The 26,778-nt window shown below is 36.5% G+C and overlaps 1 protein-coding gene across 1 annotated transcript in view; it reads right to left on the minus strand.

Moving 5' to 3' along the window:
- Positions 1 to 26,676, minus strand: part of LOC148062833 (transmembrane protein 65-like) — a 47,045-nt gene extending 20,369 nt beyond the window's left edge. Inside the window, exons 1-5 of the mRNA XM_087779031.1 lie at positions 26,450 to 26,676; positions 25,937 to 26,220; positions 3,825 to 3,869; positions 2,043 to 2,110; positions 1,327 to 1,381 (exon numbers count right to left, since the gene is read on the minus strand). Coding sequence (XP_087635157.1) covers positions 1,327 to 1,381; positions 2,043 to 2,110; positions 3,825 to 3,869; positions 25,937 to 26,204 — 436 coding nt within the window. The 5' untranslated portion in view covers positions 26,205 to 26,220; positions 26,450 to 26,676. The remainder of the gene's footprint in view (positions 1 to 1,326; positions 1,382 to 2,042; positions 2,111 to 3,824; positions 3,870 to 25,936; positions 26,221 to 26,449) is intronic.
- Positions 26,677 to 26,778: the final 102 nt, after the last annotated feature.

Raw genomic sequence — 26,778 nt, forward strand, 5'->3', positions numbered from 1 at the left:
TTTTTTGACACATTATTAATTATTTTACATTTTTAACCAAAAAAAAAAAGATGTTTTACTTGTTACAAGAGCTTTAAATGTTGCAGTACATTATGAGATAAAGGGTAAATATTCAATGATTGAATGGTCAGAACATGACCCTCAGTTCTTTGGCTCACATATATATCAAGAGCAGCACCGAGCGACTCTGCTCCACAGAGAAACCACTGCAGGATAAACGATGTGTGAAACAAATGGGAGAAGAAGTCTCTCGCCTGCCTGACTAAAACTGTGAGCTGCGCCTCGTAATACCCAGTGGAGGATAAAATACACACATCTGCGTCTGTAGATAGTCGAGGCAAAACACAGAGTCAACACTCGAGAACTGAGAAATGATTGAATCGTCGTGTTGTTTGTTTTTTGCTGTAAATATCATTTTTCATACCAACCACATTTGCGGAGACAAGCTGGTGTTTTTCTGGCTCTTTGTTACGCAGCAGTGATTGAAATCTTCTGTATCATTAACTGTGTTGAATTGTTCCAAGTGTCCATGAGGCAGCTGGCAACAGAGAAGCCACTTGAATAATGAAATACTGTGACTTGTAATTAGAAAACTCAGTCGTTCAATCGCCTGCGACAGAGTCGAATTAAATCCCTCGTGATTTGTTTAAAGCATTAAGAATGTTTCTGAATTTGGTTAAAACAAATAAAACATATAGTTTTATTTGAAAATACATATGACAATAACATGTTCATTAACATTTTACTATTAACTAATTGATGATGATTGATTGATAAACAGCTGATGAGGCTTCATAGAACAGCTGATGAGGCTTCATGAATAAGCTGATGAGGTTTAATGAAACAGCTGATGAGGCTTCATGAATAAGCTGATGAGGTTTAATGAAACAGCTGATGAGGCTTCATGAAACAGCTGATGAGGCTTCATGAATAAGCTGATGAGGTTTAATGAAACAGCTGATGAGGCTTCATGAAACAGCTGATGAGGCTTCATGAATAAGCTGATGAGGTTTAATGAAACAGCTGATGAGGCTTCATGAAACAGCTGATGAGGCTTCATGAATAAGCTGATGAGGTTTAATGAAACAGCTGATGAGGCTTCATGAAACAGCTGATGAGGCTTCATGAATAAGCTGATGAGGTTTAATGAAACAGCTGATGAGGCTTCATGAAACAGCTGATGAGGCTTCATGAAACAGCTGATGAGGTTTAATGAATCAGCTGATGAGGCTTCATTAAACAGCTGATGAGGTTTCATGAAACAGCTGATCAGGCTGCAAAAATAAAAAGAATAGCTAGAGTAAACTAAAGATCCGTTTCTCTTACCTGCCATGGTAGAAATTCCCAGGATCACTCCGATGGATAATTCAATTTGAGTTCCCTTAGAAAAAAAGAGAATACAATTATTTTCAATAAAAGTTACAGGCATTTTTCTTAACACAACCAATACATAAGAAAACAGCATTTTAAAGTTTCAAATACAGACATTTTTTTTCCAAATGAGTAATGAGTAATGGATTAGTAATATTTAATAATAGTCAATACAGTCCCTGTTGTTAAGGAAACAAATCTCTAGATTTATCGTGTTTTCCATGAAGATTATCTATTGTCTGTTGTTGCTTATTTTTCACTTTTATATATTTTGCTTGTTTATTTTCACCAGTGAGACCCTTTGATTTGAGCTCAATGTTAATCTCAAATACGGTATTGTTGGACTTTAGGGATTTAAAACATGAATTAAAACTATTTATTCAAAGAAAACCACATTTCAAACGACGAATATTCCTCTTTAATATCCAGCATTAATCATTCCTGTCCTCCTGCGAGACGCCCCGTAAGAATTCATTATCTAGGATTTAATCAACAACAGGCAGAGCTTTGAATCACGATGAAAAATAATCTACATATATTTCAGTTCATTATTTCAGCATCAAAGAGGGTAAATAAAGAGGCTGGAAGTACAAACGTGTATGTTGTTGTTTCGTTGTAATAGAAACACCAGGTTTACACATGAAAAACACTTGTTTCTGTAAAACACTCACAGCAACGATCATGATGCAGTTGTCCAGGAATCCAAAGCCGACGAAAGGGAGAGCGTTGTGCAGCAGAACTGAGACACAAGAAGAAAACATCAAACTCTTGGGACACAGATTAAATATTGATAAAAACACAAGTAATAATAATCCCTGTATTCTCAAGAATAAGCCTATATTTCACAAGTTTTGAATCAGAGTTACATAAAGCTAAATGTAGTATTAAATTGAATCTGGAGCCCAGAGATATGTGAAAATTAAATATTATATAAAATATGTTTATTTTCCTGTAATAAATATGTTTTTTGAACAACATAATAACTATATTTAATTTTTAATTATATTTTTGAAATAAAAGTTTATTTTCTTTAGGTTTATCTAAGAAATATTAGTAGAAATATTGATTTAATTTGTATTATAATTTTTTTTCTTCTATTTGTTCAGGCTTTTCCTTGATTTTCTGGAACTCCTGTTATGTTATCAGTATTATCTTGATCTTTAAAGTATATACTTTATTGAATATTGTTTTGAATGTTTAAGCGCTTTGTGACCCTGGTCTGGAAAAGCGCTATACAAGTAACAATTACTTACTTACTTACTTAAATATATTTTGATTTATAAAAATCTTCCTCGTATATCTTTTTGTATTCAACATTTAAAAATAAAATAAAAGTTGTTTTACATTATTCCCGTCAATTTTGAAAGTAATTAATGTGTCATGTGTTATTTATCCCTTAGTTTCGTTATTTTTATCATCATAAAACAATTGACATTCATTTTATTTTGCATAATACATCCTTTGTGGGACATTAAATATTGTCTTTAATTTAATATTTTCGACTAAAGTTGAGACATTGATCTTAAGTCTAAAGTAAACGTTCAATATTTCATTATTGAATCAGTTTCAGGGCAGGTTTGAATTCCTCCTAAAACAAGATGGCGGATCATCGGTAAACGTTCTTATAAATATTAAGAATTATTTCCATATTTGAAGTCATGAGAGTCTCTAAACATTTTCGTCCGGGAAAAACAAAGTCTCATAAATCATTTGAATAAATGAATTCAGAGCCGAAAACTGCAGAATTTAATTAAAAGAATAGAATTAATAAGGCATGAATTGTTAATGCGTTTTTCATTTGCATCAAATCTGCCTTTCATTTCTCTGTAGAAACTATTTCTGCAGAGTCATCGAGCCTTTGATGTATTTCCAGCCTCCAACATTAGTTTCAAACAAGTAACTTTCGCCGCTGCGATTTTCTGCGAAAGTGTCGACGAAACAAAGGACGACACGAGTCGTACTTTATTCTCCGAAAAAACCCTGAAATGCTGCGTTTTATTGCGACGAGTCAGGAGAAGAATGCTGATCCAAAAGAAGGGATTCACTCGTTTATTTTCTGTAACAACAGACGCCGGCAACGATAATAAACGTGAAGCACGAGGGAGTCTGGATCTGACAAGAACTCTCTCTTCTCCCGACTCGTGTTTTTGTGTTTGTCATCTGAAGAGGGAACACTCAAGAGAAAAACCTCTGAATTATTTAAAAAAAACTAAAATATGCCGTGTCAGCATCTTCTGAAGTGGATCAAGCGTCTTGTCGTCTTGAAAAATTCACATCCTTCCACCTGAAGGTTTATTAAGTTTCTCCGGAGATTGTTTGAGACGCGGCGAAAACTAATCCAGTTTTAAGTCGAACAAGAGCCGAGGCGTGTCTTCGGCTCCGAGGTTAATTATAAATAATCCTCTGATCGATGATTCTGTGATCCATTGTTAGGTAACCTTAACTTAACTTACCGTATCTCAGCTGCGCTCGTGTCGGCGGCGCCACTTCCAGCTGCCCTGCAGAAGAGAAGGAACCATCAGAAAACTCTTTTTTTTAAACAGCAGATGAAAGGTTAAACATTACAAGAATGTCATTACAGCGTCGTGTCAGAGGGAGATAAAGAGGTGTCAGGGAAGAGTGACGAGGTCGTTGTCACTCGTCGTCACCTCCCCGGAGAGAGATTGACGTCAGAGGACGACGACTCTGCTGCCAGATCTGACACTTATTGTCGCCCGTCGACGCCTCAGATCCGCCAGGAGTTCTTATGGATGATTCAAAGGCTAATGTTTCATTCTATAGGGACTATTAACTGGAATATCTATCAACGTTATTGACAAAACAAGCTTCAACGTGTCTAGAATCTGGTGATGCCATAAATATCACGATACAGGAGCAACAACACATTATAGTAACAAGTATATATGTGTAGTATTGTCGAGTACTTGACTCTGGTGTTGTAGTATTTACAGACCACATGACTCTTGACAAAGTCGTAACTACTTTAATTTGTTTTGAAAGCAAAATATGTCCAAACATCAGCAATAAAAGCTGCTGGAGTCACTGTATCCTCTAGTCCTCAGTCATAGCCAGGATCTCACAGAATATTTTTTTTAATACAGACTTTATTCAAATGTAAACCAAAAAGATAGATGTAATACTAAAGGTGGAACAACAGAGCTGTTTTTCTATATAGAAACGGTAAAAGTGAAAAACATTACGATATTTAATAATAACAGTGTTGTCTTCTATCGTGTAGTTTGTTATAGTTAAAAATATATTTTAGTGGTCTTTCGGTAAGTCTTGAGACAAGGAAGGGGTGAAAATATTTTGGTGGTGTTGTGTAAATCCATCTGGATACAGTCAGGGTTTGAAGGTTTTCTTATTCATGCACTTTGATGTAAAAAGAAAAAGAAAAAAACTGTGATTTTCTTTACCAATACTGCAATTGAATATGCAATTTTTCGGGTAATAATACACAAGTCATCGTATGACCAACACAACATATTATTAAGAAAAGAGTTGAATTGATTGATGAATAAATTCATTTGAATAAAATATCTTTAAATATGGAACAGTAAAAAAGCTGTCTTAAATAACACAACACATTTGGGATGCAAAAAATAAAAAATCCTTGTCAAATAACACACAAATTAAAGTTCAAAAGTCTAAATAAAACTGTAAATTTGGAATATGTTACCATATATTTTCACTTTTTAAAACAAGTAAAAAAAGTAAAAAAAAAACTGTAAAATGACCTTCATCACTTTCCGTTTTGTGTCTATCGCCACCTACTGTAGAGTCAGTGTGCATTTTCTTTATTTTATTTTTTATTTAAAAAAAAATAGCATTCCATGAAATTGTGATGTAGATTTTACACTGTCGACACGTGACAGAACTTGTTATTATTGTGTATTTGCCAACAGTTTGGCGTCATTAGATTACGGACTCGCGACCCGAGGTCAAGTAGCTTCCGAATCTACGTTAGCGCCTCGTGTCGAACCTGTTGCTTTTAAGGTAAGGTAAGGTAAAACTTTATTGATTTGAAATTGTATTACGATGCTTTTACAAGTTCGACTTGATTGCAGAGACATGTTCGGTGTCATGACGACGACTGTCATTCGAATGTCATGTCAATCCAGAGTAAAACTGACGTCCACAAGTGAAGATACAAGTTCAGATGTCGAGCTAACGGAAGGAAACACAACCGATCTCACAGTTGTAACACAAACACGACTAATGCAAATTCATCTGTCGTAACTTGGTTTAATTGCCTTCATCCTCGACTCCCGATCCAGGCAACTTAAAAAAATACTGTTAATAATTGACATGGTGTGAAATACTAAGCTACTTATTTCTCCAAGTCTCCGGGAGAATCTTCTGTTGTGTGACGTTATCAAACCCAGATTTAAGGGCGGCGAGGACCATATTACAATATTCTCTGGCGGCTTCTGCGAAAATTGGATTCGTTTCGCCGAGTAGTTTTTTCTGGATGAATCTGTTTTACGCCGCATAATTAAGTCTGCGCTGTCAGAGACAGACCGTCCGGCCCTTGAGCCAAGAAAATCACCAGAAACTCCTCCAACTGGAGCACGAGGAGTTCAAGTGAATCCAAATGTCACAATTGTTGGAAAAAGAATCTGCTTCCGCTTTCATTTCATTTGCGTTCCTATATCAGAAATGCATTCTCTTTATCTCAGCGCAGACCTCTGGCTAATCGCTTTACCCAAACCATTTGCTGCTTCCTTCCCTTCAGCTCCGAGTGTCATATTACCAGCTGTGCTCCTCGCTTTGACTCATGGAACCATCGTCTTCCAAGATGCTTTCAGCTGCAGACGCACTTTTTTCCTCCAGCGAACACAGAGCTTCGGAATTATTTTCCTTCTGTCTCATAAACCATCACATGTTCAAAACTATGCCAACCTCCAGCTCTTTGAAGAGTGTGAAGATATATTGAATAATTCCAGTTTCATCCAGAGCTCTGTGGGATATTTGATCAAGGGAAGAACACATTCTCATAGGTACGGTACTGTGTGGGGGTTTTCTTTTTTGTTTTTTTTTTGCCAGCTGGTGGATTTGCACCAGCGACCGTGGAAAATAAAAACGTTCACTTTCTATAGCCCTGCAGGGAGAGAATGAAGCCACAATCTGGGTCATTCTGTGAAGCCCTTTGTTTCAGGAGCCTTTGAAAATGTAAACATGGTGAAATATATCGTCATCAAAAATTCATTTTCGCATATAAAAAGCAGTCGTTTTTTAATGAACAATACGGCACTGTTCAGAAATAAAACGTCATCTTTCAAATGTCAATTCAATGCAACATGTTCTCAGGCTCAGAGACTGTGATCCATGTCATAGTTATCAGATGAAATCCAGTTGATCATTGCAGGAGCCGAGGTCTTAAGCCAGCAAGATCTCAACAATTTAATTTTGGAATTATAGGGTCTGTAAAAAATTGTTAAATTCTACCTTTTCACCCTGTAACACATACGAGATAATGTCATTATTATTATTAATTATTGTAATTATGGTAAACTTGTTTCCATCTATCATCTATTAAGGACGATAAATGACTTATGTATAAATACATGTATAAATAAATGTATAGGAGCATAACAAAAAGTATAAATGTATATATAAATGTTAGGATAAATATCAATATGTCAAAATAAAATAAATAAATAAATGACTTCTAATTTAATTTTTATCAAAGAATGGAGCTATTTTACTTATAAATACACAATTTGTCATTTATACATTTTGACTTTTATTTATACATGCATACATTTTGTCTTCTATTTATTTAGGTATTTGACATTTCGATGTCCGTATGTAAATTAAGTGGGCGGGTCGAACGTCAGTCTAAGGCAGTGATTGGTTGAACAGGCGAAACAAACTAAAGCAATCAAACTGTTCTTTAGCATCGACGCTGCACGAAGAGAGGAAGAATCTTTTCTGTTCAGGCGACAGTTCTTTTTTATCTTGCTAAGTAAAAAAATTACACAAGGGTCACAATATAAAAGACAATATTAATATACATTTATACCAGGTTTGCAAAAATGTTTTGAGGTTATATGTGTCTTAAACTATTCGATCATTTGGAAAAATGTCTGGTTATTATGGGAAAAAGAAGTGAAAAGTGCAACCGTCTCATTGAATAATCAGCCTCTAACTTGGAGGAAATTTTGAAAACAGCTTTAGCCAAAATAAATCATGTTATGCAAACAGGAAAGTGTGCAGAGGTGCTTGGTATTCAGAGCGACATTGGAAAATGAACCATTTAGTCCCATTTTAAAGTTCTCAAACCGAACTGTGAGCTCAGACTTTCGCAGCAACAACAAGGTAAATTAAAATTGAAGATGCTTGGAATAAAGCTTTAGCGATTACGAGTGAGATGTCGGAAACAACTAACCCATCTTTTCCCACACAGAGAAACAGAGGCTGAGATTTTAACCAACCTAAGGAAGCTCTCCGACGCCAAAACTATTTTTTATATGTACATCAATACACATATAAATCCAATCTATATCAGGGATGTCAAACTTCATCACACACGGGACCAAAATCCTCAAACTGTACAAGTCGTAGCCCGAAAAAAATAGGAATTTACCAGAAAGTACGAGTCCAATCGTGATATTTTTCTCCTTCATTAAACTCTCACCAAGCAAATACAAACATTAGGGCTGCACAATATATCGAAAAATTATCAATATCGCGTTGTTGGGAAGTGCGATATGCATCTAAAACATGTGCGATCATTTTTTATTGTATAAATCAATAATTTCTTAAATGCACACTTTGACCATTCAGTGTCACGTTCTGTAGTCAAGTTGTCAATTTGTACTTCTATGTCTCGTTGTCGTTCACGTCTCCGTCTGTCTGTGAGCTGTGCGGCGCAGCTTGCTAGGCTCGGTTGCTATGGCGACGCATCTTACCAACTTATGAGCGCTACTTAAACACTAGTGATCCAGTCACTCGTCTCTTTCAACCTCCTTTGTTAAAGCAACATATTGTAAGAACTTTTCATCTCGTCTCAGTTGTTTTCTTATAAGATCGTGAACTTCCAAACATGTGTAAACATGTCCGTCTTCACCGTATGCTAACGAGCTAAGTTGTTAGCATCAGGTCATTTATAAAGTGTAATGTGTGTGTGTACAAGGAGGTGGAATTTATTATGGATTTGGTGATATCATGACGCGCCGGCAGCTCCTCTCTGATATCAAAAATATCACTTATAACACTCAGTTTCCCGGGACTTGCATCGATTCCCGCGAAACTGAGCGTTATAAGTGATATTTTTATCATATCATGTCGGCAATGAAGCGCAGAAATAAACGTAAGGGAAAAATCGCATCGTTTTCCTTCTATAAACCCCTAGTCCTCCCGTACAGTACTCGCTCCTGCACACGCCTACATTTTTAGATGAAAGAAAAAAACATCGCATCAATATCGATATCGCAATTCAAGACACCAATATCGAAAATCACACTTATTTCCAATATTGTGCAGTTCCAACCAACATCGACAATCTCAGTAACTTTTCTTAACCTTTAGCATCTTTAATATGTCAAGATATCAGCGTGAAACTGTATCTACTTAAGAGAGCTGGAGGAGGCCCCGGGGCAGATCCAGATCAAGATGACCTCTTCGGTGCGGACTATTTCACCATCACCACCTGTCAACTGGCGACTCAATGTATGGGCTAATGAAGCTTTAGCCTCAAGCATGTTTTTAAATATTCAACAAAAGTTGCACTCACTGGGTGGTGCGTTCAAGAAGCTAAATCCATGTTAGGAAAAAACAATGGAGAGCAAGAGCTTGATGGTGAGAATTAGACGGATGAGGTGGACACTTGAGAAACAAAACACTCATTTGCAGGATAATCACATTTGCGCCGTTGAGCCAGACCAACTTCATCCATTTAAGGCCGAGGAAGTCTGAAAAAAAGAACACTGCCACGTGGGTACTGGCGCGACTCCTCAGGAAAATGCATGTTTGATCAGTGAGAAGTAAAAATAGCTTGTGTAAACCACCAGAGTTGAAATGAGCTGCAGTGATTCCTGTATATAAACGAAGAGGTTGAATGTCAGCGTGATGATTTATTTATAGAGCAGCCAGGAGGAGGCGTTACATCATCCTACGAGGTCTTTTCTCTTTGTCTTCCTGGTGCTTTTCTAAAACTGTTTTATTCATGATATATGTTTTAATGCAAGGATCTCCTGTATAACACTTTCACTTTGGAAGCGAGATACTCACTTGGACACCAGATCAAGTTTAAAGTCACCATTATTTACTTGCAAGTAAAAAAAAGGAAAACAAACAGTTTACATGTCGGTATGAATTATTTATGAAGCACGGAGCTGTTAGTTCGCCGTTGTATCTTCCTCTCAGTTTCACAAGCCAATACTTTATCTTACTCTGAATTTTTCAAGCGAACACAAACTTGACGTTATTATCCTCAAAATCCTTCAGAACTAGAACGTACTTTAGCTCGGGATCTTCCCATCTTTAGCTTTAGCATTAGCATTGTTGCTACATAACAATGATGGTCTCGGAAATCTCTGTTTTTACATCAATGATATGCAAGGAATGTGTTTTAAAAGAATCAGGGGAATTTTTTTTTAAGTAAGTAATTTATACTTAAAAAGCGCTTTTCCAGACCAGGGTCACAAAGAACTTAAACAATCAAAACAATACTTAAAACGTTCAAAACACGGAGACAATCAAGAATGTGTCATGGGTCGTCAAACAAAGACAAGCTTTACGATCGATCGGTCACACTTGCTCTAGGCAACTGTACAGATCAATAGTCCCGGGAGAAAAGGCCCCGATCTGTAGAAACATCGCTATATTTAAGGCAAATTTCCCGCCCAGGGGGTCGTCCTTTCTGGCCAAATGGTTCTTTCAAGTTCCCTGTGTCCTGATCCCCCGTAGAGAGAATTTCCTAATTTGTTTTCTTGTAATCTAATCATTCAAATGTTCTCGGGTGGGGGTTTCTGTATTTTAGCCCCCCTTTCCCGGATGTGTCTTGCTTCGTTCTTTGATCTACTTCTATTTAAGGTGTTATTTGCAGATAAACAGATGTTTTAAATTACCAGTGTCGTATCTCTGATTCTGTTTCAAGCTTGTCATGAAACAGTGTAAGCAGCCGGGAGTGAAATGTTGATAGTGAATGTGTAGTCAAATGTTTAAGCTCTAAGATGAAGCGAGTAATTTATACTTTATATTTTGATTATCTTTTGGCGTTAATTTAAGTATGGCATATACGTATAGTGTATAATAATTTTAATCTAACATACTCAATAAAATATATACTTAAAAGATCAAGACAACACCGAGACCAAAACAGGAATTTCAGAAAATCAAGTAGTTAATTTTTAATCGGTGGCTCCTAATCCCCGGTCTGCGGACTAGTACAGGTATATACTAGGCATTCGCGTTCTATTTATTATTACTCTCTGGATTGTGTTTGGTTTTGTAAAAGAAAAATTATATTTTTATCTGCTTCTCTTGATACATAAATTTGTTGTTTCATTCCAGAAAATCAAACCTGTTAAACTAGTGAAAATATGATTTATTTTTTAACGGTTTTTAACTGATGGTTTAACGGTTTTATAATCTATATCGCATTGAAAAGTATTTAGTATATAGTATTCTATCAAAGTATATCAGTGCCATCAGAATATTAGATTAATTATTATTCATTCATTCATTTTCTACCGCTTTATCACTTATGGGGGTCGTATGGAGACTGGAGCCTATTCCAGTATCATAGGGCGAGAGGCAGGGGACACCCTGGACAGGACACCAGTCTGTCACCGGGCACACAAGACAGACAACCATTCACAGACACACACTCATACCTATTGACAATTTCCAGATAATTATAATGTTTAAATCGGGCATTCGCGTTCTATTTATTATAACTCTCTGGATTGTGTTTGGTTTTGTAAAAGAAAAATGATATTTTTATCTGCTTCTCTTGATACATAAATTTGTTGTTTCAGTCAAGAAAATCAAACCTGTTAAACTAGTGAAAATATGATTTATTTTTTAACGGTTTTTAACTGATGGTTGGTGCAGGAATATAACGCTGAGATTAAACCTTTCCGCAGTCAAAAAAAAGTTCATTCTCATACTCACAGTGTCATACATTTTTTTTTAAATTCTAAAAGTCATGTCAATTTTTTTAGAGTAACTGAGCTGCAAAGGTTACAATGAGAAAAAACCAACACATTTTTAAACAGTAACAGTTGTTTTACCCAATTCCTGTGGATGGAACATAGAGACATTTTAAGTTAGTTTCACATTAGCTGTATAACAAAAGATTATAAATAACATTATTCAGGAATTCAAAGTTGAACTAATCAACATTTTTAATTAGTGTAATTTAATTGATTTGATTATGTGGAATGAAAGAATGGTATTAAGAAGATATAAAAGAGCTTAAGCTGCTTTAGTCTTTGTCAATATTATAAAGAGGATCAAAGGATGAGTTTTTTCACTAAGAGCCTAAAACACTTTACGGCTCCGGATCCACAATCGTCCTCCTTCTTCTTCTTCTTCTTCTTCTTCTTCTTGTTCTATCTCTTCCAAAAATAATGAGGTCAAGTGAATGTTCGGCTGAATCACGACCTCACCACGAGTCGCACCGAGAGAAACCCATTAAAAAGAAATGGAAACTCTCGCGAGTGCTGACATGGTTCCTAAACTTCTCTGATCTGAAGTATTGATTCACAGGAGCTCCTCCGAATAAAAATAAAGCTGGCTCGGTCACGGGAGGAAACGATGACGGACCGTGAAACCTGATAAGTAGCTCGACACGAGCGTGGATGAGGGCGGCCATGTTTGACTTTTCTCACCCGGCTGCTGGTGAAAGCCGTGTTGACATTTAGATCCGTATCCGTTGGTGGCGACGACGAGCATCTGGAATTATTTATTAGAAATTCAGCAGCACAAACACGGGATTAGTCGAAGAAGTGTTTAACATGTTTTATAATCTATATCGCATTGAAAAGTATTTAGTTTATAGTATTCTATAAAAGTATATCAGTGCCATCAGAATATTAGATTAATTATTATTCATTCATTCATTTTCTACCGCTTTATCACTTATGGGGGTCGTATGGAGACTGGAGCCTATTCCAGTATCATAGGGCGAGAGGCAGGGGACACCCTGGACAGGACACCAGTCTGTCACCGGGCACACAAGACAGACAACCATTCACAGACACACACTCATACCTATTGACAATTTCCAGATAATTATAATGTTTAAATCGTTTAATTCATTACATTTTTAGTTTTTTTAGTTTTTTAAAAAAATAATAATAATTGAATACGTTTTTTTGGTTTTTAAATAATTCAAATAAAAAAATCGAATATTTCCAAAGTGATTTACTTTCTTTTCTTTTTTTATTCTGATTCCAAATAATTCCAAAATTTATTTACAAAATTCAAGATTTCTTTTTTATTTAAGAGACTTAAAATAGTGCCGCAAGACAATATTGAAATTAATAAGATATGAATTATAAAATATTTAATTCAGAAATTGCATTTTTGAATTAGTGTAGTAAGAACATCAAACTATTTGTTTATTAAAACATATTATGATTTTCTTTTCATTTTAATTATTAGAAACAAAATGTAACCTTTTCAATGCAACCTTTCAAAAATTATTTAATTCATTTATTCAATAAATATATGAATATATAAATAATTTCATTAAATGATTTAATAAAACAACATATGTATAATTTTATTCAATAAAAACAAATTAAACCTTTCAATATACAAATGATTAAATTCAATTACTTAGTAAGAACAACCTTTAAATACTCGAAAAAAGCACAATTTCAAAATAATAGTTTAACCTTTCAATATTCTGAAGGTTCTGATACACTTCCATGGTATTTATGATTATTCGACTTTCCATGTGAATAATAGAAGATCTGATAGGTAGAAGTGCAACACTCCATATCTCTCAGAAGCAGGTCGTTGGTTCCAAACCCCGCATCGGTAGATTTTCATTCACCGTATTATCTGTCAATTGTGATCAACTACTACGATAAGAAAAATCCGATATCCAGCTGAAAACGCAGCATCTTCTCGCAGCTTCAGGGCGACACGAGCCGCCCGAGTGTCTCAGCCTTGATAAAACAAGTCGGAGACACCAGTCCTCGCTGGTTTGTTCCTCGGGAATTTATTGATCTTCTTCTCTCACACCCCATTTCCTGAGGAGCGCCATGTGTGATCGTGATGAAGCACCACAGGAAGAGAGGAAGGTGTGATATATATTCATGAATCCATATGGATGGATGTCATCTCCATATTCTGTGCATTGATAATAGGGTTTGTGATCAACTGGGATCAGAAGATTGAAGATAGGAAGACAAGAGCCTTAAATCAAAAGCACTTTTCATAACAATCAAGATCTCCCAGGACTCACTTTGCATTTTTTACCTTATTTCTGGATCATATCTGCACCACATATACAGATTAAAATACATCCACTCTACCCTGTCTTCACTCCATGTATATTACTCTGTATATATCTCCATATTTTCTTCTTTAACATATGAAATATGTATTTTATTTTCACTATAAATACACCCAAATAATGGAGTCAAGAAGAGTAAACTGGTGGAGTTAAAGAAAATATTGAAACACTTAAATATTGGAGAAAAAACAGCAGCAAATTGGCTTTTGAATCAAACTTTATTTGTATTATTATAGTTTTTAATGGTTTACATTTCAATTAAGTGTGTGTAAAATATTATTGACTTTTTGATTTACAATTATAGATATTTAGGGAGTTTGTTTATTTTTTTGTGCTGCAATCAAACTTGTGGACACTAGATGGCAGCGGTCATTACGTCCTCTGCAGGAACAATGAAATCTTGCCAGATCCCACCATGACTGAGGACAAGAGGATACATTCACCTTTTTAAGCTGTTGTATGTTTGGACTTATTTTGGTTTGAAAAAAACAAATGAAGGCACTTACGACTTCGTCAACATTAAACAGTTGGTAAACAGTAGGACTGTATTCATTTTTGCGCATCTCAAGGTCGTCTAAGTATAGCTCAAGAAAAAAAAGCTATGCTAACTCATGCTAACGCTCGTCCTCCGTATGTTTTAATACATTAAAATACATATAAAAACATTCCCTTCTTCGTTCATCCACCATCGAATGACTTCTGAAACTGTGCTGTTGTAAAAGTGTGTTTCCCCTCTGGGGATGAATAAAGATTTTCTATTCTATTCTATTCTAAAGTCACATTAGATAAAAAATGTAATAAAACAAAAGAGCCTGAAGGATAAAAATATCAGCGCATCACGCTTGTATTAAGTGACTCTTTACTGGCAGGTAAACAAATATACACGTTACTAAAGTTCCAATTATATTCGACGCAGGCTGGCGAGAAATCCAGGAATAGATCTAAAAACCCATATGCTCGCGACATTTCCACTGAAAAAGCCAAACCTTAAGGGACGAAAAGGTTCTCTATTCCCAGCAAACAACTTTTCGACAACATAATTTCACAGACATCAAACACAAGCCTCCACACAAAAGAGTCCATTCAGGGCATCTCAAGCATTTTTGGAGCCAACATTACAGCAGTTGCATCATGTTTGTGTCTCACAGAGCTTTTTTTTTTTTTTTCTAAGAGCTCAGTCACGGTAATGAATGGGAAGACGTCAGGATGGATGGGAATATGCGTGATCCTACGCAGGGATTAGGAATCAAGCCCTCAGGTTTATTATAAAGGATATGTGGTATGAATAAATCCCTTAGATACCACGGGATAAGCTCATCTGAGAGTGAACTTTGGACCGGATTTCTAGAAGAACATGGAAATACACGTACAATTGTATTTGCAAAAGACAAAGAGAAGCGTAGAAACTTTACTTTCCTTTCGTTAAACTTTAACGGTAAAGCGTTCAGCGGCACAGACGACGACTTTTTGTATTTTATCTTTTTGGAAATATTCTTAAAGTAGTATCTGAGGAGCCACAACATTGTATCGACAAAATAACAAAAACTATTATCATTGACAGAAAGTGATACAAGAGATAGAAAAAACTTCCTCTACACAATCTGTAATTTATTATTTATTATTTTTATTCTTCTCAGCCAGTTATTTTAATACCCAAGTGTTATCCTGATTTAAAATGTGCTAATATGCAAATAAGAACACAAACTAGGACACATTGAAACAGATTTTTTTACACCAGCAAAATTATTTATGCTGTGAATTCGAACGGCAAAGCATTCTTTTAATTTTGTCTCACAATAACCATCTGTAATTGACGCGTAAGCATCTTCTACTGCGAGATGATGATGTGGCATCATTAGAGGAGAAGCACTACAGCAACTCTAGTCTGTGTAGAATAATACTTCGACTTCAAATGCAGTACAAGGAGGACACAGAGGATGACTTGGAGAAACAAAAACCCTGTTTGTTCTTCAGCAGTTTTAACTTTATTTGCCCAAACTAAAAAGGTTCATAGATTACATTATTTCCAGATGAAGAAATATAAAAGTATTTAATGTTTACAATATTTTCTATTTTCTTTAGAAGCAACATTTATTGGTTTGGTTTTTTTGTGGGAACTGAGTACTGTATTGTTTTAAAAATAAAGTATTTATTCAGTTTATTTGATGGTTTATTTGTTTTTTTTGTAATATTTTTCCCGAACTCTACCAAAAGAAACTCCAACCTGCAGATGCCTCCTGCGAATATTTTCCAATGGTACTTGAATTTCAGAAATACCTTGTTCCCCAAGTAAAAATAGTAAGTAAACCAGGGTTGTAGTGATACACTAATAATACTATATGATTAGACACCACATGTTCAGCTCAAGATATCTTACAAATTATTTTGATACATTTCGGTTGATTATTACATATTCGCTTTAAAAAAAGCAACTGGAGTCAACTGTATCCTCTCGTCCTCAGTCAACACCATGATCTCGCTCCGGAGATCATGATTGCTGCCATCTAGTGGCCCGGAAGTTTAATAGCAACACAAAAATAAAAATAAATACTGTGATCATTTGCATGTGAATTGTACATAAAGAAACCAATTAATTTTAACATTTTATAGAAAGAATAATCGTTTTATTTTATACACATTAATAAATAATAGCTTTGAAAATCAACTGGAGTCGCCTGTATCCTCTCGTCCTCAGTCAACACCAGGATCTCTCTCCGGAGATTATCATGACTTCGGCCATCTAGTGGCTGGAGGTTTAATAGCAACACGACAATAAAAACAAATGCTGTGATTATTTGCATGTGAATTGTACATAAAAAATATAGAAATACAAATGTTTTATAAGAAAATAATGATTTTATTTTAAACACACTAAATTGAATACAAATAATCCCCCAGAAAAGATCTATGATTATTATTAAATATGATTTAAAAGCTTTATTTTTCCTTAGAAAAAGAAAGTCGATACAGTGCTGTTGAATATTGAACATTGTACACAAGCACTTAAATTATTTTTTAATCCCTTATGTAGCCATTAACACAACATAGTTAAATGATTGGTTCTTGTCAAATACAAAATTGATGGTAAAAGCATTTAAAAAAAATAATAAATCACTATTTCTAGCTGTGATTGAGTCCCAATTGAATGTTTAAATAAAAGTTTCTTCACTATAGTTGTCGACTCTTGGATGAATCAGTATGTTTGGGATGATGTTCTGGTCACAAAGAAGCAAAAAACCTCAGAAAAAGCTCTGACTCTGGATGAGTCAACAAGGCTCGCTGCCATAAGAAAAGCCAAACTAAAATTGGCATGGATTCATTTCTCTAACTTCATTTCACATTCTTCCCGGCCAGGATTGCATTCCTCCGAGAAACAAATCCTGGCTCCGAGTTCTTCTGTTTTCCATCTGATGAATCTCCATTAATTGAACACACCTGTCCGCCATAATTGATTCGATTTCTCTCCGTAAACGTGGCAGATGCTCAAACCTGAGCGACGCAGTTTCACGAAGCCTCGTGTTACACTTTTATAATTGGCTTCGCTCCATTTAGTTCGTTGCTGGAAAGCGTCTCGACGAGGGATACGAACGATAATGTCCTGTAATGTCAGTTAAAAGGGAGGCTTCGGGTTATAATGAGGAAAGATAATGTCAAACGAGGGATTTAACTCATTTGAAAATGAACCATAATAATAATATTCTTTGCACGTTGGTCACCTATAGCTCAAACTAGGTCACCGGGAGACTTGTGAATGCGTCTATATAGGACATATTTAAATATTTAAGCATTAAAACTGGACCTGCTGAGGTGAGTCTCCTGCTGCTGCAGTAACAAGGTGACCTCCAGCCAGGAGCCCCGAGGACCCCATAGAGGTCGAGAGACAGAGACGGAGAGACAGATTGGAGGACAAACGAACTAGTGTTGATGTCCCTCAGGTACAGGAAGGTTCCTCGTTGCTCGGATCAGGAGGTGAGAAGAAAAAAAAAAAAAAGTAAACCTGGAATAATAAGCACATCTTTGCAGAAATTAAGTTCCTGCGGTTCAGAGATTTCAGCTTAATTGTAAATGCATGGGAAATAGCTGAGCGGTGCTGAAAGAGGACTTTACTCCGGAGTGAGCAAAAGTTTTTTGAAAAAAAAAACACTGGTGCAGGTTTCGCTGTATTCAAAATATTTGCTTATTTTCGAAAAGAAATCGCCCCCTGGCGAGCTGGGACGAACCGACCACAATGCCTTAGCCGAACACTAACCTTAAAATGGCTTCAATTTATGGCTAAATAACATATTTTAACTTTGATTTAGACTATTATCTCAGCAGACTATTAGCAAACAAAGAACACGTAGCAATTGGAGGATGCTGTTCAGTATCCCGGGAGACAATCGGCTTTACAAACGACCACATTACGACCACCATTTTGTTCAACGTCGGATGGATTAGGAATGAAGATCATCATTTGTATGGCTGTGATTATATGGTTAAGATGGAAGAGTTTTAATGAAATAAAATGACACGTATAATAAGAAAACAAATGGCCACAATTCAAAGTGAAACCACAAAATAAACCATACAAAATTAAACAACATTAAAAAAAGTACTGCTAAAGGTTCAGCAATAATTGAGCGAGAGGAAGATAGTTACAAGTGTAGAAACTCATTGAGATGTTAAAAGAGTTTAAATTATTTTCAGTATTTAAAATAACAAATGTGTTCTTTCTATCCCAGCAATAGTGAATTATTGAAGACATGCTTGACACGCCGACACTCAAGCCTTAAAGGCGTCTATTCACAACACATTCCCTTGTCGTCTAAAGGTCGCAAATCAATCTCGAAGCGCTAAGCGTTTCACAAAAGCTCGGCGAAGTCGGAACTGATTAGTTGTCGATGTGATTTGTCAATAGTGACAAACTTGGCACGATAATGAACGAGGCTCTTTGACTACAAACTGCTAAGAAAACGCGACGGGATCAACGTTTACTCGAGTTAAACGTCCGTGTTGAACTGTTGCTGTGAGCAGAGAGCAGGTTATGGTAGACACGAGGTGGTGTTCACAAGATATTACTGCAATTTTGAAGGAAGAGCAACTTCCACTCATCACCGGGTCGCCCTCGGGAAGTTTATCGGAAATTACTTTGCGAGACAAACGATGATTGTGCGTCAGCTGACATGAGTTTCATTAACTAACGCGAGGGAAAATAGCAATAAGGCGGTAGGTCTTGAAAAGGTCTTGGTGACGTCTTAACCCTGCAGGTTCTGCAGTTCAACCCACATGATTCTCGTACGTCTGGTCTCATGTCGGGAGGTTTTGGTTCGGGGAGCGACAAAGTTGAGAAGCTACTACGCTAAAATCATAGCAACGGCTATTTTCAGTCGTCCAGATCTAGAGCTAATGACCACGAATCTACTGCCAGTTTGTCCATTAGGGGGCGACAGGTATTCAACATTGATTTATTTGTAGTATTGCCCAACATATTAGAAGTATCTGTGAATATTCTGGATACTTTAGGGAAAATTAACATTTACAGCAAAATGTATGTTTTTAAACACTTTTATTTCATATTAGTAGTTTACTTATTTAGTTGGGAAATAAAGAAAAATTATACAATTTCAGAGTACTTGTTGAATAATTTACAGACTACATGACTCTCGACGAAGTCGTAACTGCTTTCATTTGTTTTCAAACCAAATGATGTCCAAACATCAGCTTTAAAAGCTGCTGGAGTCACTGTATCCTCTCGTCCTCAGTCATCACCGAGATCTCCAGGATTTGACTGTTCCCTTAGCAACGGAGGATGTAATGATAGCTTCCATCTAACGGCACAAAGCGGAATTGCAACACAAATATAAAAGCCAAAAGAAGAAAAAAAAACCAAAAAAACATATGAATTTGCTTTTAAATCGATATAGTATCGTAAAAAATATTGCGATAAACCGGAGTTATCGGACCTGCTTCTGCTTTACGTCCTTTCATTCCTAATTGGTGTTTAAAAAGAAAGATGCTTCATTTTCATATAATCTGACATTATTTAAAGAAGAATGACAATCTTTTTTATTATATCTAACATCTAAACATATTGTTTTTTTGGTGTTTTTTTTTTTATTAGATACAAACAAATCTTGTCTGTTCCATCTTAAGCTAGAGGTGACAAAGATACAGATTTCCGGGCGAGAAAAGCGTCTACATTTTTGTTAAATAGAAACTGAAAAAGACAAAAAATGGCCTTGAGTCACAGTTAAATCCACATCAAAAACAACAAAATGAGTAGTATTAAAGATCCCCCTCTATTGACCACATCATTCTTCTTTTTTTTTCCCTTTAAAAACTCTCTGTATTTCAAAATTCCTGGTAGAAAACTGTGTTGCTTCAACTTCAAGTGGATGCTGTGAGAATATTTTCTGCTTTGAACAAACGCAGCATGAACCAGTTGTTTCTAAATCAACATTTCCCCCCAAAATAACAAAACACAACAAGACTAAAGGTGCAAACATGTGTCGACTCCACATCACGATCCCGTTTGTTCCAGGATCCTGCCTTGTAAACATAAATCCAACGAGACGTCCTCCTGCAGGACACGGTATTGATTCCACACCATATTTATGAGGCTCCTTTTTTTCCCCCAATGTTCGTCAAAAAGAGAATCTTTAGCGACAAATCAGGAGGAAAAACGAGGCTCATTAAAGCGGCGCCGATTCAACACGGAGAGCTTTTGTTTTCGGTTACACTTTTGACGAAACTATTGCCATTGATTTCAAGATGGAGGACCTCGGTTGGATTTTATTGGAGTCTTTTTTTGGACGCGTTCCGCTCCACTAATGCCATTTTTTTTCGAGGGTCGCTACGATGCATCCAAAGGAAAAGTCTCCAGCTGCCACTTTGCCTTGTGGGTTTTTTTTATGAGACTTCATTAAAGTCTAAAGTTCCTTTCCTTCTGCGGTCTCGTTCGAGACTCACCTTTCTCGCACCACCAGGGATTAACTGGAGTGTGTTTACAGCCTGTTCTCCTCACGAGTCGGTGGTCGATGGAACCTGTTTCTCAGCAGCGTTTCCGCTGAGCGATGGATTCCTGCGACGGGTTTATCAGCATCTATCGTCGGATCATCTGAGACAGCAGTTCATCCGAGGTCAACCAGTCGTCTTTGAAGAACCGGCGTCGGAAAAAAAAAGCAGCTGACGGAGAAAGACTTTATTTGTCGTCAGTCACCTTCGCTTCAGGTCTGAAGTCACACCTGAACGTCTGCGGGGTTTATTTTCGTCCGGCTCGGCACGCCGGGGAAATATCAAGTATGTCATTAGCATACGGAAAATGGTGTTTTGGGTGACCTTTAGTTTTCGACGTCGCAGTTGCCAATTTTAGCCCGTCTTTTTGGAGATGGGTCTTGAGAAGTATGTAGGTTTAGATGAATGTTGACGCTTCGCTGTCATTATTGTGTGTCAAGAGATTCCAGACTGAACCGGATCATTTTTGTCACAATGAAATCGTACCGTCAACCTTATTACGTAAAGTTTCACGACGTTATTTTCATTCTTCGTAATTCCTCAGGTCGTTGTCATTGGAAACAAAAGAAAGTTGTCGCAATGTCTTCAATATTATTTTTCTTTTTTTAAATTAATTTATATTAAATTCATTCACCGAAATCCAAACTTTCTATTGAAGGCGTGAGGTTCTGTTATATTTGACATTAAATATGAGTAAATGAAAATGTATATTTATATATAGGAATCATAACATGAAGCTAGGTGTGTAAAAAAAATATTGATACTTTAATATCGCAATTATTTCTTTAATGATACTGTATTGATACATTTTTAAACCCCAAGTTCTTTTATTGTTTATATGTGTATAAAGTGTGTATAAAATTAAAAAAAGGCAACAGTCATTACGCCCCTTTTCGGCTAGAGCAATAACGAAACCCCATGATATCCTGGCGATGACTGAGGACGAGAGGATACAGTATCTCCAGAAGCTTTTAAAGCAGATGTTTGGACATATTTTGTTTGAAAACAAATGAAAGTAGTTACGACTTCGTCAAGAGTCATGTGGTCTGTAAATACTACAACACCAGAGTCAAGTACTCGACAATACTACAAATATATACTTGTTACTACTGTGTAACATTATATTATAATATGTTGTATCGTTGTTCCTGTATAGTGATACTTATCGTATCGGCCATTTTCCTGATCGACCAAATAGCCTAAAATATAAGCGAAAATAATGAGACAGAATTTTTAAAAAACATCAACTCAACCGGTTCAATAGAACTTCCTGTGAAGCACAAGGCTAATAAAAAAAGTGACCTAGTTCATCAGAATTTGATTAAATTAAGACATAAAAAGTCAGTTTTAAAATGCGAGGCGACAGAGTGAGCAGGTGACCCCTCAGCAGGGTTCTTCTGCCGTCCTCTACGAGCGACTACGAAGGACCAGAACCATTTATTTTTGTTGTTTTTTTGGTCGACACATCTAATGACAAACTGGTTGTATCGAGCACGGACCGGACTTTGTTTGCTTTTCCGGAGCCGGAGCTCTCACTCCGACTGAAGCACAAATCTCTGAGGAATGTTTCAGGCACAACAGCGTCGACGCAATTGAGAGCAACTGTCAATCATCACGGTGTGTTTCATTAATATTTCCATTAAATTAACATGAACATCAAGATCCTTGTTGTATAATCTATTCGTTGTATTATATCTCATGCATATATTCTCACTTCCCTCCTCATGGGGAGGTCAAAGGTCAGGGCGAGGAAGAGCGGTTTGTCTGCAGAATCGATGCTGCATCGCGACCGTTGTGCGCTTCAACTACACAATTCTAGACCTTGTTTTGCCGAAGGCTGTGACCTTTTTGTCGGCGGTGATGAGGCCGGTGTGGAATTCACACCCCGACACACACACACACACACACACACACACACACACACACACACACACACACACACACTGGATCAAACGAAGCATGTGGAGAAGCACTCAGAGAGCGCATACCTCTGCAGAGGAGCTCACCAAACACCATTAAATGAATGAAAATACACTTTTGTGATGAAACGATTGTGTAGTTTTAAAAAGCTTATTTGAAGATACAGAGACTTTCAAGTAAATGACAAATCCTTCGAGTCCTTTCTGGATCCTGACGGAACTACTTTTTGCTATTTTCAACATTTCTTGAAAATGTCATTGATGACAGATGATTAAAAAATGTAAATATTCAAGTATAAATATAAGTATAAACTGTTTTTTGTTACGTTTGGTTTTCTGTCTGCCCAGGGCCTCCACCTGAAAAGCTTTTTGAAAGATATGATGAAGGAACTTCACATTTAAATGGAAAATTCTTCAACTCCAGACCCAAAAACCAACACATTTCTGAAGTTATTTGTCCTTTTCTTAAGAGGAATGTTTCCTGATAGTTTCATTGAAATAAATCTGAAGGTTATTTTTGCTAACAGACCGACAAACACAATAAGAAAAATCAATTAAAATAAAATATATGTTTGCTATATTTTCTTTTCTGGGCCTGCCCAGGGCCTCCTCCCAAAAAGCGTGTTCATAGATACAAAGTATAATGGTACAAGCGAACGTCCAATTCTACAAACATTTCCTGGATCCAGATGGAACTCCAGAATACCACCGTTATGGGAAATAAAAAATCTGGTGCAAATATTAAAGCATAATCCCCCCATGCCATCATACATGACGCAGACTCATCCCATTCTTTTTAACGTTTTTTATATATATATATATATATATATATATATATATATATATATATATTTTTTTTTATTGCTTTATTTTATTTTTTTCCTTCTTAGACATATGTTTCAGTATATTTTAGACTGTACATAACTTGCATGCCTCTGTGTTCTATTTCTTTGTAACATCTATCTATCTAATCAAATATATAAACTATGTTGTAAACTATATTTATATTTTGTTTTCTAGGTATGCTCAACGATAAAGATGCAAAAACAAATCTATATGTCAAACTAGAACAGGATAGATTCTTCAAATGTTTCCTTGATCCAGATGGAACTCCAGAACACTAAATAATAATATACTATATGTGTAACTACATTTGTATTTTGTTTTCTAGATCTGCCCAGGGCCTCCTCCCTAAAAGCTTGTTCATAAGATACAATTATAGAACTACACATGTAGATGTCAAACAAGCACATGATACATTCTTCAAAGGTTTCTTGGATCCAGATGAAACGACATAACGCTAAATAATAATAAACTGTATTTTTAACTATTATTATTAGTATATCATTTTGTCTTCTGGGTCTGCCCAGGGCCATCTCCCTAAAAGCTTGCTCAAAGATATAATTATCAATCTACAAATGTAGATTTCATAAAAGTAAATTCTTCAAACGTTTGCCGGATCCAGATGGAACTCCAGAACAATAAATTATATTAAAATATATTTGTAAACTACATTTATTTTTATTTTTATTAGATCTGCCCAGGGCCTCCTCCCAAAAAGATTGCTTATAGATAAAACGTATAATGGTGCAAGCAAACCTCCAATTCTACAAAGACATCCTGGATCCAGATGGAACTCCAGACCACTAAATAATAATATAGTATATTTTTGTGTTGTTTTCTAGATCCGCCCGCGACCTTCTCCCTAAAAGCTTTTTAAAAGATATAATTATGGAACTACACATGTAGATGGCAAACAAGCACACGATAAATTCTTCAAAGGTTTCTTGGATCCAGATAAAACCACAAAACACCTAAATAATAATAAACTGTATTTTGAATTATTATTATTAATATATAATTTTGTCTTCTGGGTCTTCTCAAGGCCTTCTCCCTAAAAGCTTGCTTAAGGATATAATTATCAAACTACAAATGTAAATTCTTCAAACGTTTGCCGGATCCAGATGGAACTCCAGAACAATAAATAATATTCAAATATATTTGTAAACTACATTTATTTTAGATCTGCCCAGGGTCTCCTCCCAAAAAAGCTTGCTTATAAGTATAATGTTGCAAGAAAACGTCCAATTCTACAAATACATCCTGGATCCAGATGGAACTCCAGACCACTAAATAATAATATACTATATTTGTAACTACATTTATGTATTATCTTCTGGGTCTGCCCATGGCCTCCTCCCTAAAAGCTTGTTTAAAGATATAATTATGGAACTACACATGTAAATGTCAAACAAGCACACGATACATTCTTCAAAGGTTTCTTGGATCCAGATGAAACGACATAACACTAAATAATAATAATAATATAATTAGGTTTCGTCTTCTGGGTCTGCCCATGGCATCCTCCCTAAAAGCTTGCTTAAAGATATAATTATCAAACTACAAATGTAGATTTCATAAAAGTAAATTCTTCAAACGTTTGCCGGATCCAGATGGAACTTCAGAACAATAAATTAAATTAATATATATTTGTAAACAACATTTATTTTAATTTTTTTTTAGATCTGCCCAGGGTCTCCTCCCAAAAAGCTTGCTTATAAGTATAATGGTGCAAGCAAACGTCCAATTCTACAAATACATCCTGGATCCAGATGGAACTCCAGACCACTTAATAATATAGTATATTTTTGTAAGTACATTTATGTGTTGTTTTCTAGATCCGCCCACGGCCTTCTCCCTAAAAGCTTGTTTAAAGATATAATTATCAAATGTAGATGCCATAAAAGTAAATTCTTCAAAAGTTTCCTGGATCCAGATGGAACTCCAGACCACTAAATAATAATATAGCATATTTTTGTAAGTTCATTTATGTGACGTTTTCTAGATCCGCCCACGGCCTTCTCCCTAAAAGCTTCCTAAAGATATAATTATCAAACTACACATGTAGATGTCATAAAAGTAAATCCTTCAAAAGTTTCTTGGATCCAGATGAAACAACATAACACTAAATAATAATAAACTGTATTTTAAACTATAATTATGTTATGTCTTCTGGGTCTGTCCAGGGCTTTCTCCCTAAATGCTTGTTTAAATATATAATTATGGAATTACAAATGCAGATTTCATATAAGTAAATTCTTCAAAAGTTTTCTGGATCCAGATGGAACTCCAGATCCCTGAATAATAGTCAATACGTTCAGAAAACAGCTCCTACCTTGAGCGATGGCTATGGACTCGAACTTGTGCAGTTCCCGGAGCAGACACGTCCTCTCGGTGGGATGGAGGCTGTAGATGAACTCTTTGGCCCCCTGTGGCGAGTTGAGGGGTTCCACGGGTTCCGGGTGAGTACCCAGGTGACACCGCGGCACCATCAGGGGATGATGATGATGATGATGGTTGTGGTGATGGTCGAGTCCTCCTCTCGCCATCCCGGCTCTCCACGCGAGAGCGGGTCGGAGAACCCCCCTCAGGCAAGGCAGCATCACGAGACTTTGGAACCTGCAGTGAGGAGGAGGGTCATGAGTCAGACCGAGTGCACCTGAACGCACCACGAGTCAAGATTACGGTTGTAAAAAAAAATGGTGATTTAAGGTTAAAAAAAAGATGACATTGATATTAAAACGTTATACAAACACAAGCTACGGGTGTCAACCCTGGTTTCTACTCGGTTTAGCTGGAAATAAAAGAGTATTTCTAGACACATTTGAACTTGTCATCCCGGACGCACCTCCGTCGATGCTCGGCTCGTCCCGTCCAACAACCTCCGGGAGGAACCGAGCGATGAGCGCCGAGCTCGGGGGCTAAACTCCGGGACACTCCGCGACACTCGAGCGACAGAAGAGCGACGGCGAATATCGCATATTTCCTCGAGCCAGGAGCGAGGAGGAGGGCGGACGAGAGAGAGGAGAGACGGAGGAGGAGAGACGAGGAGGCTCCGGTCAGGAAATGTTTTTTTTCCTCCAGGAGAGAAGCTGGTACTGTAGCGTAAGCGTGACGTCAGCGCCTACGTCATCACGTACGCGACACGTCAAGGACAGTAGAAATAAATAAATAACT

Source organism: Callionymus lyra, chromosome 17 (genome assembly GCF_982586985.1).
Source record: "Callionymus lyra chromosome 17, fCalLyr1.hap1.1, whole genome shotgun sequence".
Taxonomy (NCBI): Eukaryota; Metazoa; Chordata; class Actinopteri; order Syngnathiformes; family Callionymidae; genus Callionymus; species Callionymus lyra.